The sequence below is a fragment of the Diospyros lotus genome, chromosome 13 (assembly GCF_014633365.1).
Source record: "Diospyros lotus cultivar Yz01 chromosome 13, ASM1463336v1, whole genome shotgun sequence".
In the NCBI taxonomy this organism is placed as follows: domain Eukaryota; kingdom Viridiplantae; phylum Streptophyta; class Magnoliopsida; order Ericales; family Ebenaceae; genus Diospyros; species Diospyros lotus.
Genome location: NC_068350.1, coordinates 2611315 through 2625184, shown reverse-complemented (window position 1 = coordinate 2625184; position 13870 = coordinate 2611315). Strand labels below are relative to the sequence as shown.

General features: G+C 37.7%; 2 protein-coding genes across 2 annotated transcripts in view; one reads left to right on the top strand and one right to left on the bottom strand.

Moving 5' to 3' along the window:
* LOC127789016 (phospholipid-transporting ATPase 3) overlaps positions 1-5622 on the top strand; it is a 40710-nt gene extending 35088 nt beyond the window's left edge. Inside the window, exons 16-27 of the mRNA XM_052317748.1 lie at positions 257-399; positions 625-726; positions 846-909; positions 993-1205; positions 2141-2306; positions 2434-2513; positions 2618-2857; positions 3725-3946; positions 4038-4205; positions 4422-4775; positions 4851-4954; positions 5093-5622. Of these exons, the coding sequence (XP_052173708.1) occupies positions 257-399; positions 625-726; positions 846-909; positions 993-1205; positions 2141-2306; positions 2434-2513; positions 2618-2857; positions 3725-3946; positions 4038-4205; positions 4422-4775; positions 4851-4954; positions 5093-5399 (2163 nt within the window). The 3' untranslated portion in view covers positions 5400-5622. The remainder of the gene's footprint in view (positions 1-256; positions 400-624; positions 727-845; positions 910-992; positions 1206-2140; positions 2307-2433; positions 2514-2617; positions 2858-3724; positions 3947-4037; positions 4206-4421; positions 4776-4850; positions 4955-5092) is intronic.
* Positions 5623-6619: 997 nt separating this feature from the next.
* Positions 6620-13548, bottom strand: LOC127789017 (uncharacterized). The gene is made up of 4 exons (XM_052317749.1): positions 13265-13548; positions 7857-7898; positions 7726-7771; positions 6620-6983 (listed from the first exon to the last, which is right to left on the bottom strand). The coding sequence occupies exons 1-4, from the start codon at positions 13536-13538 to the stop codon at positions 6950-6952; spliced, it is 396 nt and encodes a 131-aa protein (XP_052173709.1). The 5' UTR covers positions 13539-13548; the 3' UTR covers positions 6620-6949.
* Positions 13549-13870: the final 322 nt, after the last annotated feature.

Sequence of the window (13870 nt, the reverse complement as noted above, 5' to 3'; positions counted from 1 at the left end):
CTCTATGCGCCTCATAAGGGGTTTTTTTGTCATAATACCCCCTTATGTAGCCCAAGATGTACAAAATGGGTGTACCAATAGCATTTTCCTTTCAATATTTGGTTGATAAGTAGGTTTAAATATTGTACTAAGCTGTTTCAGATCTGTTCAAAATGGATGTAATATGATTCTTGATTGCTAATATATGCTCGTTCATAGATTGAATATAGGGGCTTGATTACCCTAAAAATACTTTTTTAATTTTGTGTTCGCACAGGAATTTTTCAGATGTCTTGCTATATGTCATACAGTGCTGCCTGAAGGTGAGGAGTCCTCAGAACGAATCCGGTATCAAGCTGCATCACCTGATGAGGCTGCTTTGGTTACAGCTGCAAAGAACTTCGGTTTCTTCTTTTACAGGTCTCTACTTCTTTAGAATCTGTTTTTTCTGAGAGGAGCAATATTGTAACACAGAATTATGTGGGGAAACACTTATGCAAGAGCATACTGTTCTTTTGGATATGGAGGAAAGAAGTGGTAAAAAATGGGAGTACATAACGTCCAGCATGGTCCTCATTTGTTGAGAGTATTATTTGTAGTATTGAAGATATTCCTTTGTTTGAGGTAATGACATGTCTTTCTCAGGCGTACCCCTACTTTGGTCTATGTTCGAGAATCACATACCGAGAAGATGGGAAAGGTTCAAGATGTTCCTTATGAGATCTTGAATGTCCTTGAATTTAACAGGTGGGTCCTTTCTTGTGACTTAATTTATAACTTGCTGGTGTCTTCTGAGACTATTTATGATTTTGTAAATTCATAATTGATGATACTAATGTTAATTGCAAATATTGTTGAAAATTCAGTACAAGGAAGCGTCAATCTGTTGTTTGTCGTTATCCTGATGGCAGGCTTGTATTATACTGTAAGGTAATAGTTTTATGAGGCTTTTATGTGAATGGAAAATTGTTAGTGGGAAGTAATGGCACTTGGACAGAACCTCTCTTTTGCAGGGTGCTGATTCAGTGATCTATGAACGATTGGTGGATGGAAATAATGATATTAAGAAAATAACCAGGGAGCACTTGGAACAATTTGGAGCTGCTGGATTGCGCACCCTTTGCCTGGCATATAGAGATTTAAGCTCCAATGCATATGAGAGTTGGAATGAAAAATTCATTCAGGCAAAATCTTCTCTTCGGGATCGTGAGCAGAAACTGGATGAGGTAGCAGTTTTGAACAAACAATTTATCTTATTTCTTTTTATTGCTCTATTCTTTAATTAATTATTTGCATGTTTTCCAATGAAGTTTACTGAATTTATCATGTGAACAGATGAGTTTGTTTGATCCTTTCCATTGAATACATTCTGCTGATCATCTTGAATTACAGAACTAGCTTGTTTCCCTTTTTCCATTCTTAGCTCTCTTTTTCTATGTGGCAATGTATTTAATAGTCTTACTGATGGTTATAGTTGCTACGTAATTTAAATTTTGCCTGTTCAAAGATGGACTGTCAGGGAAATTAGTTAAAATGATGAAGTGGACTTCCAGGATATCTAGTTGAAGGTGGACCATCTTTCTTTTGTTAAGGATAAAAGGAGCATGATGACATTGAAATTGAATATTATTAGCATGTTAGTTGTTATTTGTAGTACGTTTGGTTTTCAACATTGATGGTACCAATGTAAGAACAACTAACACATTATGTCTAGTTGCAGGACTGACTGCATTAACAAAAATTTTCTCGTGTTCCATGTCTTTGCTTGATGCACTTAGGCTTATTTGGATTGGACAAAATTGGCCATTGTTCTATTACTGGTTTATCTTACGGCCATAAAATTGACCTTTTAACTTCAGTTACAATAGGAAACGGGAACTAGTTGTTTTTCCTACTAGTTTAGTACAAAGTTGGCCTGTTACTGTTTTCATTATAAATATATCCCAAGAGGAGTGACTGCTTATGCTGAACATTATTTTGTTCTTTGATGAAGCTACCTTGTAAGTGAAGTATCATTTATGTGCTAGCAGCAACAGATTCACAGTGAGGCACCTATATGAAATTAGTTCATTTGTTAAGAGCAAAAGAATAAATTTATGCCACTACCTTCAAAGAATGAAAGAAAAATATCACTACATTAAATCACATGGAATTTGCACAGGTTGCGGAACTCATAGAAAAGGATCTTGTTTTAATCGGGTGCACTGCTATAGAAGACAAGCTTCAAGAAGGAGTACCGTCCTGTATAGAGACGCTCTCCAGAGCTGGAATTAAGATTTGGGTTTTAACAGGGGACAAGATGGAAACAGCCATTAACATAGCTTACGGTTTGTACTCAGAAAGTTTGCATCATTTTGTTCTTTTTTTTTTTTTTTTAATTTGTTTCTTGCTGGATATGTAATTTTCTCATTTTTATCCAACTCTCAACCACCTCTCTGTTTTTCTTGATGTCAGCCTGCAAGTTGATTGATAATAACATGAAACAATTTATTATCAGTTCAGAAACTGATGATATTAGAGAAGTTGAAAGCAGAGTGAGGAACTTACCCATCTGGTTTGATTATCCATCCATGAATGCTAAATTCATTAAGTTGCAGATGCTTACTAGTTTGAAAGTTGCTTTAAATTCTATGACCAGGGTGACCAAGTGGAGATTGCCCGCTATATGAGAGATTCAGTGAAAAATCAGCTAAAGAAGTGCCATGAGGAAGCACAAACTTATCTTAGCTCTTCATTTGGACCAAAATTGGCGCTTGTGATTGATGGGAAGTGTTTGATGTATGCATTGGACCCAAGTTTAAGATTCATGCTACTTAATTTAAGCTTGAATTGTAGTTCAGTTGTTTGCTGCCGGGTTTCTCCTTTACAAAAAGCACAGGTAGCTATTGTGGATCTCTTCTTATAAGTATTTCTCTTCTCGATGCATTGAATGTAGCATCTCTTATGTCATGGTAGAAGTATATATTGCGTTTGAGCTTATCAAAGTAGAGTGCTTTGCACAAACTGCCTGTTTGCCCGGGCTTTTAAAAGTTCATTTTTACAGAATATCACTCCACTTCTGATCGAACCAGTAAGCTTAATGGTAATTGATTAGATGCAATTATTAAATTCTTTGTCAACTTTTTTATAATCATAATGCTTTGTTCATTCCTTTGACACTATGTTTGTTTGGCATAACAGTACATGGACTTGGGTAATTTGGTTTACTGGTGGCTTACACTCTTGAAATCCCAAAAGCTGCAATATCTTTTCATTTTTCCAAGCATTAATTGAAAGTAATCAAATTATGCTTCCGTGTGATAATATAGTCACATGCTTTTGTGTAGATCAGAAAATATGGAAAACTTTTAAGTTCAATTTGAGAATTGAGTATGTGGATTGGATTGGGACTACGCTATTTCTCTCTTTTTTTTTTTGAAGAACTGGTATCATTTGTCTGGTTTACCATCTTTGGCCTACATTTAGTGTGAGTTTGAATTATCATCTTATTCTCTTTGTTTCCCTGTCTTTGACCTACCATTTAGTTTGGTTTTGAACTTATTCACTTTGTTGCCAGAAATAGACCATCTGGTCAGGTGGTTTTTAGCTTTCCAAGGAAGCCAGTAACTTTACTTTTTACCAAGTAGATTTTATGTGCTGGTTTACTGTCTTGAGCTCTCCACGTATTAGGATTAAGGCTTGCAATTGTTTTTGTTGTTGCTGTTCTCTTTAGAGCAAAATATAATACACCTTATACTGTTTGCAGGTGACAAGCCTTGTCAGGAAAGGTGCAGGGAAAATAACACTCAGTATTGGTGATGGTGCCAATGATGTTAGTATGATTCAAGCTGCTCATGTTGGGGTTGGAATCAGCGGTCTGGAAGGAATGCAAGCAGTGATGGCCAGTGATTTTGCAATTGCACAGTTTCGTTTTCTCAAAGATTTGCTTCTCGTGCATGGGCGATGGTCATATCTCAGGATATGCAAGGTACACTTTACTACCATTGGTTCTGCATAAGACTTTTTTTTTTTTTTTCCCGTCTTGCTAAAGTTTTTCATGCTTGAATTATTTCCTACAGGTTGTGACTTACTTCTTTTACAAGAATCTTACCTTTACTCTGACTCAATTTTGGTATACCTTCCATACTGGTTTTTCTGGTCAGAGATTTTATGACGATTGGTTTCAGTCTTTGTATAATGTTATTTTCACAGCCCTGCCTGTGATTATGGTTGGACTGTTTGACAAGGTACTGCTTTCTTTCTATTTGATGTGCATTTAGCATGTGGGTTTTTGCTGTCATGTGCCCTTGTACCATTGTTTCTGGATTTGTGCTCTTCTTCTTTTGGAAAGCCCTAGTATTTTTAGCCAAATCATATCATTGTACTTCGTATTTTTTAATCTTTTTCTGGGACCAATGTAAAGGTGAATCTGTACTGAGTGTTAAAAGTATGTCCTTTGGCAGGATGTCAGTGCATCTCTTTCCAAGAAATACCCTGAGTTATACAAGGAGGGAATAAGAAATACCTTCTTCAAGTGGAGAGTAGTGGTGACCTTGGCTTTGTTTTCGTTATACCAATCACTAGTTGTGTACCATTTTGTGGTAACTTCAACTTCTAACAGTGTTGATTCATCTGGAAAGATGTTCGGCCTGTGGGATGTCAGCACAATGGCCTTCAATTGTATTGTAGTAACAGTTAATCTGCGGCTTCTTATGATGTGCAACACAATTACAAGGTGGCATCAGATAAGTGTAGGAGGAAGCATTTTAGCGTGGTTTTTGTTTGCCCTTGTGTATTCGGGTATTTACACCCCTAAGGTGAGTTGTTATCTTGCTCACTCAAGAACTAGTTGAACTACTCCATCGCCTAACCTGCATTCTTTGCATTCGCAGGGTATCTATTTCGTCTTTTATGTCTTGCTGAGCACGGCTTATTTTTACGTTGCACTTCTTGTTGTTCCTGTGGTTGCACTGCTTGGCGATTTCCTATTTCTAGGGTAAGTAATAGAGAATCATTATGAACCCCTAATATTAGATTGAAGTGACATTTTCATTTGTATTTTGCATTTATTTGGAGGTGGTTCAATTGACATTACGGAGTGATTGTGATACCCATGTTGCATTTGGCTCTTCAGGGTTCAGAGATGGTTCTTCCCTTACGATTATCAGATAGTCCAGGAAATCCATAGACATGAACCTGAAACCAGCACTGTGGGGTTGCTCGAGATGGGGAGCAGCCTGCTTACCCCAGAGGACGCGAGGAGCTTCGCCATTGCACGGCTCCCACGCGAGCAGTCCAAGCACACCGGTGCTGCTTTTGATTCACCCGCATACGAGTCATTTTTCGCATCGCAGGCCGGTGTCGTCACCAATCAGAAGCCATACGATGTGGTGCGAAGAGCCAGTATGAAGTCACGGCCAAAGAATCCTCACAAGGATTGACCACGAGCATGTATCTGTACATAAATTGTTTCCCCTTTATTTTTGACAAAACAGCAGCAGAATCTGTAAAACTAGTTGTGCCATATCCTCCTAGGCTTGATTCTTTTATACGTGTTTTCTTTTCCTTCCTGAATCATAGAGTTGGCACTAGGACTGTTAGAAAATATATGACATCCCATTGGCCTAAGGTGGGGTATTATTTCACCGTAGGCATTTTGTTTTTTTTGTTTTGTTTGGGCCCAAAGCCAAACTTGAATGTAAGCAATACGAAGGGAGTTTAATGGGAGCTCTTATATATGGCACTTGGACGGCCTGGATTGATTTCTTAACGCTTTACCCCTCATCCTACATTGTTTGTCAAGATTTGATAAACAAATATTTAGGATAATGATAATTATAGTGAGAGGAGAGTGGCTTAGAAACCCATGTCAGGGTAATTATATTTTATTTGTTTAAGAGTTAATATTTATCATTTAAGATTTAACACAGTAAAAAATTTCACACCTCACCAAAGTTTGAAAATTCACCCGAGTTCACTAAATTTTCTAATCACTGTAGTTGGCATTAGCTGCCCAATTTGGGTTCTCCTTTTGGTGAGTGCATCGTATGATCCAACCAACAATTAAAGACCATTCCTCTACAAGAAGAAATGCATTGGTTTCAGAATCCATGAACTGTCTTATTATAAGATGGGAAGAGCAGAGCCAACTCACATTACGATTGAATTGTACTAATTGATGATAATCAGAATTCTTTTCAAAAGCTTCTGTTGCGAAATCATAATTCCTACTTTTTCACTTTTGCTCGCATCAATCAAAAGATAATGTAAATAGTTAAAGGTACGGTGCATATTTAAAGGATGGTGACTAAGTTTTCACTAATTTTTTTAAAAAAAAAAATGTATTCGAAATGAATTAGATGAATTTTGCACAACAACTAGAATCGAAACAAGACAGACCGGTTTCAATTGGATTTGAGTGGAATATTTGTTACCTTTGTTCTCTTTACCAATAAGTAAAACAAGTAAACAGCTGGCTTCATCATGAGATGAGGATTGATGAGCATTGAGAGGGTTACTTTAGGTAGCCATCTATCAGCATAAAAATTATCACATCTTTTCAACATATTCTAAGTTTGTGATGATGATGAAATAATAGATTAACACAGAAATGCGTAAAAATTGCAGATAGTGTTGAACAGAAGGCAAAAGATAAACCAAATTCTGTAGTTCTCATTCTCTCCTTGTCCGGATTTGTTAACATCTTTGCTTGAGACAGAAAGTTAATGGCAGATAGAATGGATTAAAGTCCTTGCAGATTAGCAGCCAGAAAAAAGAAAAAAGAAAATCTTTACAGATCATGGAACATATCTTCATGGCAAAAGGGCAACCGGATATCTTCTTTGCTTCAACGTCTTAGCTCTTCACAGTTGACTTGTTCACCTCAAATCAACCGGATATCTTCATGGCAGTAGGGCTAACTGGAATGAAGCCAGACGGAGACACCACTGCAACCACAGGAACATCGTTAGGAGTGACAGCGATGGCGCCCTCATCTACCATCTGTACAGAGTAGGCAGGTGCAACTGCAGCCAAATAACAGGAACCAAAAGCATAAATATAGTAGTAGCAGTAGATCTCATGAGCATACTGCTCGTGTTTAATCTGAAAGTGTAGAACTTTGAATAAAATTGTAAACGATATGTAAAATACCTGGATCACAGCGGAATAATTGGAACTGATTTATCTAATAATTTCCATGGAAGAAAACTATAAAAACTTTCTTATACATTCACCCCTTAATCGTCCGAGACTCGAATGGTGATGCCCAAAATATTATATAAGCGATCAGAAACTAATTTTGATTGTTATATCTTTTTCATTGTCTTCTACACCTATTTATAGATATGGGATATGGTCGATGGAAGTATTGGCAGTAGCGAAGTACACAGTTCACCAAGGTCTCCAATATTGCCTTACACTAAGGGCCAAGTCAACAGAATTTACCCATTTATAACTTCAAGCATTGTTTCAACAATCAGAGAAAAGCATTGTTCCAGAAAATCGCAGCAAACTCTGGCAGCAGGCCATAAAGACAACACCAGAGACGCTTACGGGTAGCACACTGACAGCTTCGCAGTACTTTATTAATTTGGTTTACTTTTGATGCTCCTATATGTCAATATGACTACTTAATTCAAACTGGGTTTTTATATACTAAATTGCCAACATTTGGCAAAAGCAGTCTAAATGCCATCATAATAACACTATGAGGCTCAACCAGGTAATATCCTAATATCAGGATTAAACCAACACAAAAAAGCTTACCCCATACTACGTCCTAGACGTCTTCCAGATCTGTCAAACGCCAGCCCTAACAGCATAAAGGTTTTAAGAGATAAATAGTTCCATCTTTCTCTGAGTTTTGTTGGTTGATCAAATGGGAAGAAGGAAATCACCAGGTAAGATGAACAAGTTGATGGGCCCACTTGCCTGCATAACTGCACCAAGAAAGTACAAGTAGAATTACAAACACCACTAAAAATCTCAGACAAATATGTAGTTTCTGCAAGCCAAAATCTAAACGTCAAGTAAAAGAATACAATCAAAAGAAGGATGATGATAATAATACAACAACAACAACTTGAGTAACTTGTGAAAATGACTTATTTGAACCCTGCCCCTCCCCAGCCACCCAATAATAATAGTAGTAGTAATAAAAGCAAGACTCCAGATACCAGCTCTCAAGGTAAGGTCATAAAATAAAAACATCATAATGAATAACTTGATGATGTGCATTCTTCGTCAACCACCATGCAATTCCTCTCAACTACCTTGTGTGGATCGCATTAGCAGGCAAGTGCTGGAGTTCCAAATTTGGCACGTCACAAGGACAAAGTTAAAGCTGGGAACAGAATCCATCAAGATTTTCATAGACTACATAATGACCAATCTGAAAAAACCTTGGACATTGTAAAGAAAGAATAAATAAGATTCCAACACTCAATCCAGATATGGGAATAAATCATTATAAGTTTAAGATGCTCTGACCAGTTTCTTCCCTTAAAAAGGGACAACAAACCTACGAATTATTATGCAGCAAATATTGGAAACATGTAGCTTCTTCACGTGGATCTCCATTGCAATCCACTGGTGATGGTTCCAAAATGTTCATTGAGTTTGCAATGAGATCATTGAAACTTGAAATTTTGAGCATTCTCATGTTGCTGTTCCTGTCCTCCATGCGCGGAAGATAAAGCTTTTTCTTGATCTGTGCATAACCTTCTTGAGTTGAAATGAACTGTAAGGATCTCTAAATGTGAATTGAATTGAAATGAATTACAACTCAGCTGGTGAACGTATTGTGGATATTACAGATAGCGTTGAGAAGATCTATTGTGGCCACAGGTAAACAATGAAAAGTTTATTAGCCATTATATATGTTCAACTTCCACACGTACATCATGAGGCGAGGTGGACATGACACATGAAACCAAACCCATCAGCTATGCACGTAGCACATTAGCTGCTAACATCAATCTGGAAGATCCTATCAGAGTGATTCTTTGGCTGTTATACTTACACTTAGCAATAGAGTTGAACTGATAAGCTTAATTGAGGGGCCAAATTTTTCGCTTAGGTGGTGTGCAAATGGTAAAGCATTTAGGACTGTAAGATTTTAATCCTGATATTGGAAAATTTGAAGCACAACCTAATTGGTATATGTTGTTGTCAAGATACAACAATGAATTTAGTTGCTAGAAAGCGTCGTCGTCAAGCCGCCTAAGTCTGCAAGAAAGAATATCCTCAGAGGGCGCAGGAGGGTTCCAGCGCAAACATTCCGATACTTAAGTCAGACACTGAAAATGATGAAAACTGTATTGAAATCAGTATCAGAGACGTATCTTATCTGAAATGAGTATTTGTCTATTTATAGAGAAATATAGAGTGATCTAAAGTGTAACAGAATTAAGATTCTTGTAGATAATGCTTATCTTGATTAATTCTAGTATGACTAAGACTATAATCGTTATAGGTGACATTTATCTTTTATAGATGATGTTTATCTTGCCTTTTTTGGAGATAAAATTTCTTATGGATGATTGTCTATCCTTTTCCTAAAAGGATTTTCAACTGTTGGAGTTATCATGTTTACATGTGGCATTGCATAAGATCGCCGACAAAATTTTGGATGTATCAACTTGTAATACCCGAGAATGATTTGAGGTCATAAATAATATTTGATGAAGGGCATAAATGGACTTTGTGGAAAATAAGACTATAGGGTACACTAACGCAACTTTGGACGATCGAATTAGTCAGAGGGAGTACCCTGGACCCTAGATAGCCAAGGAAAATGGTATAGTATCGACAAGTAATACGAGTTATGATTTTAGGCATCAAAAGAAGTTGGATCGGGAACGGTTCCCGGTACAGCTAAAAAAAGGCAATTGTGATTTAGGCTGAAATACCGAATTATCGTACGGGACATCCGGGAAGTCAATGGAACCCCGAGGAAGTTCATATTTGGCATATAGAGTAACCCTTCAGTAGTTTTTGGAAGAAACAAAAGGGTTTGTAGCTAAAACGAAAATTCGGGCCTAAGTGCAGTTTTTTCGAAATTGACAGAGGGAGATCGAAACGATATTTTTTCGGAATTTTAAAGAGAATGTTTTAGGATATTTCAAAGGGTTATAAAGGTCTTTAAAGAGAAGTTCAGTTTTTGAGCCAGGGGCAAAATCGTAATTTTTGAGGCTGGGGTAAAAGTGTAATTTACCTAAAAATTAGGGGCATTAGCGCAATTAGTCCATTTTTTAGGGACTAAAATGCAATTAAAAATTAGCCCGGAGACCATGTTGAAAAGGGTCTAAGTGCAATTATCCAAAAGTTCGGGCTAAAGTGTAATTCTTGAAATCTTTTTACTAGGGGCATTTGGGAGATTCAGGAAAAAGCTTCATAAATGACTTTAAATATAAGGATGAAGTCTCATGATGACGTTAGAGATAAGATGAAGGCTCATGATGACTTTAAGGATAAGATTTGTATAAGATTTGATTGGATAAGAAAAGATTTGATTTGGATAACAATGATTGCAGAAGATCTTACAAGATTTTGGAATGATTATATAAAAGATATTAGAAGATTTGGAATAATTATAAAAAATTTACAATGATTGCAGAGAATCTTAGAAGACTTTGGAATGATTACAAAAGATATTAGAAGATTTGGAATGATTATAGAAAATTTACAATGATTGCAGAGAATCTTAGAAGATTTTGGAATGATTACAAAAGATATTAGAAGATTTGGAATGATTATAATGATTGTAGAGAATCTTAGAAGATTTTGGAATGATTGCAAAAGATATCAAAAGATTTGGAATGATTATAGAAAATATTAGAAGATTTGAAATGATTGGAAAAGATTTTGAAAGATTTGAAATGATTGCAGAATATATATTTCTTGGTGGCTAAGTTTCCTAAACATATAAATAGGGGCTTAAGGCTACGGGTTTAGTGGATAGAGGGTTTTTGAAGCATACGCGAGGCATCACACGCGTAGAGCACTTAGGCAGCGCGTGAGGACCTGTAAGGAGGTGGTTTGGTTAAAAGACTTGAGGAGTTGCATGAAAATTGAGGTTGGGCACAAGATTTGAGGTGTTCTGAGTTTCGTTCAAGGTGAGTGTTCTACCGAAAAACTTGGTTTTAAGTTGTGAGTGTTTACCCCCAAAACTTGATTTATTGTGCTTGTTCTATCTGAACATATGGTGATTTCATGCAAAATGGTTTTGTGCATTAAAATGGTAACCAGTGACGGTTGAATTTATGAGGGAGGTTTGTCCCTAAACGTTTTGAACTGTGCATTGCATTTTATAAATGTTGTTTATACGATGCATTGAATTGTGAATTGTGGCATTGTCTTGAGTTTTATGTGTACGTATGGAATGTCAGACTCGGATGTTGTCTGGATAGTGTAGTCATAATTCTCCAAGGGCGTGACGGAATAATAGGGGTATCTGATGCTGGTGTGCATGTCAGGATAGCCGCCTTGATTTCCGTGCCAGACCGTTTGGTCAGGAAAGTTGCACTAGGACGACTAGGTGGTCTATACTGTGTTGTTCATGTGGGATGTCAGCCTAGGATGTTGTCTGGATAGTGTAGCCGTAATTCTCCAAGGGCATGACGGAATAATAGGGGTATCTGATGCTAGGTGTGCATGTCAGGATAGCCGGCTTGATTTCCGTGCCAGGCCGTTTGGCCAGGGAAGTTGCACTAGGACGACTAGGTGGTCCATGTGAAATTTTGGAGTTGGGATTGTATGGTGGTTCCTGGATGCTTAAGGTGGGAACGTATTCTGGTGAGATGCGTTGGCAGCCCCATTTAAGCTAGAATCGCGTCGCGTCGTCGTGTCGTCGAGTCGGTGTGGTGGCATAGCTTTTAGAGAGATTGCTCTTTCCCCATGGTAGGGTTAAGCGCGTGAGAATTCTCTTGAGTTAGGGCTTAACCGGGTGTATTGGTTTATTTCATGTCTTGCATTATTCATGAAAAATGTGTTTTGAACTCTCACTTAGATGATTCATCATCTAATTTGGACTTTGTCCCTGGAATATTCAAACGTTCCAGGTGAAGGCAGCGGTGCAAAAGGGAAAGGAATCGTCGAGGAGTGACGGCGATTAGCGGATAGTTTACATTATGTCTTTTCAGTTATGTTATTTACTTTTGAAAACGTCATGTAAACGTTGGTGCAACTTTATATATAAATAAAGTGGTTTCGGTTATGACATGTTGAGGTTTCGATCTAGCTTTCGCATTTGTGTTGGTGAACCTGTCTTGGTTTATTAATGGTTCATAGTTGATATACTGAGAAGATGTAACGGGATTTTCAGGGAATGGTTTTTGTGTTGGGTTTTTGTTTGAAAAAAAAAATTATCCCCGAAATCTTACGTTACGTTAACGCTCCCGGAAATTGGGGTGTTACAAACTTCTTGTAGAGATACACAGCTTGCATAAGCACACAAATTTGTACTTGATTTGAACCATGGAGCTTCTAGAACAAAAATCTGTATCCAATCATCTGGAAAAGAAACAAAATGAGTAGAATTCATGTTCCATATATTATTAAGGTATTTAGGCATACATTACATCCAGAAGACCGAAAAAGGATATTTGGTGTTGGCAATAGTTGTAGTATGATGTGAACAGAACTAGTTGACACAGAGGACAAGTTATTAACTATGAACTTGAAATTAGATACTTCACCAAGCAGATACATCAATATAACTAACCTAAGCTATCACATAAGAATGGCAATGGTCAACATGTTGATGCACAATCAACTCCTTTTGCCATGTGCTGTTACCCATGAGAAAGAGAGAGAGAAGTGAGCTCAATTTTTTAACATCTGTCTGTAATCCATGCGCATGCAAAAGGAATTATTGTCCATGCATTGGACTGATTAGATTCATCAAAACAATACGTGGAAAGAGTTATTGAATGTCAAAATTTTCCAACTCAGGCAACCAATAAAGTAGGTAGAAAAAAATAATCAACAATCTGCCAACTTATAAGTAGCCTCAAGATTATTCCCTTTCTTTTCCTATCATTTTACTTGACTTTCCTTTCCCCCACAACAAATCTAAGTTCCAAAAGTAGCCTCAAGGTTAGCATCAAAATCCAAATTTGCCAATTGCGTACAAAATGCCATACATCCATAACAAGGAAACCCATTGGCTATTCAGTCGGGCAAACATTCAAACACAAGGCACGCACGTAAATACACACTCAACTAAGCTGAATTCAACCCGTGCAAACACGGTATGGGCATTCCATATTTCAATCGGCAACAGAGAGAGCATGTAGAAATGAACCTTCTTGAGATCTTTGGAGAGGGTCCATGTTCTTGAGCGCCCTGCGTATTTTCGATCGAAGAGCTCGCTTCTTCTGGACAATGGCTTCGAGCTGATTAGGGTCGCCGTCTTTGCTCATCGTGGCAAAGGAGCAGCGAGCGATTGCTCCGAAGTATTTAACAGAGGAACGCCATGCGCACGCCAGGATGACCGGAGATGCAGTGAGTGAACCTATGGCGGGCATCTGGATCAACAGCGCTCTCTTCGCCTTTCTAAGCTCACCAGCCGGACTCATCTCTTCTGCTTCAAAGACAATTTCAACGCGAGGAATGTTATTTGTACAAATAATTAAATAATTAGGCTATGGATAAAATGATTGAAGGTGTCAAATAATAAAAATATTTTTATCTAATTTACAGATTTACCACCCATGTCCTTGGTTGCCTCATCTCTCTTCTACCATGACCACCTTCAACAAGCTCCGCCTTGCCTCATTGCCGTCCTAGGTCGCTTTATTGATCGTCGATGCATCCTCTCATCGCCCAGCTGCAATGCCTCGTGCGACCACCAATGCATCTTGTCGTCACCACATTGCAGCGCCTAACGTGATCGCCGTTGCATTTTGTT

Bases quoted from the DNA above. Each gene is read 5' to 3' on its own strand.
- LOC127789017 (XM_052317749.1), bottom strand. From the start codon at position 13,538: ATGAGTCCGGCTGGTGAGCTTAGAAAGGCGAAGAGAGCGCTGTTGATC. The intron at 7,772-7,856 runs GTGATTTCCTTC...TTATGCTGTTAG, and splicing joins CAACTTGTTCATCTTACCTG to GGCTGGCGTTTGACAGATCT. The intron at 6,984-7,725 runs GTAAGCTTTTTT...ATTTGGCTGCAG, and splicing joins CGTCTAGGACGTAGTATGGG to TTGCACCTGCCTACTCTGTA.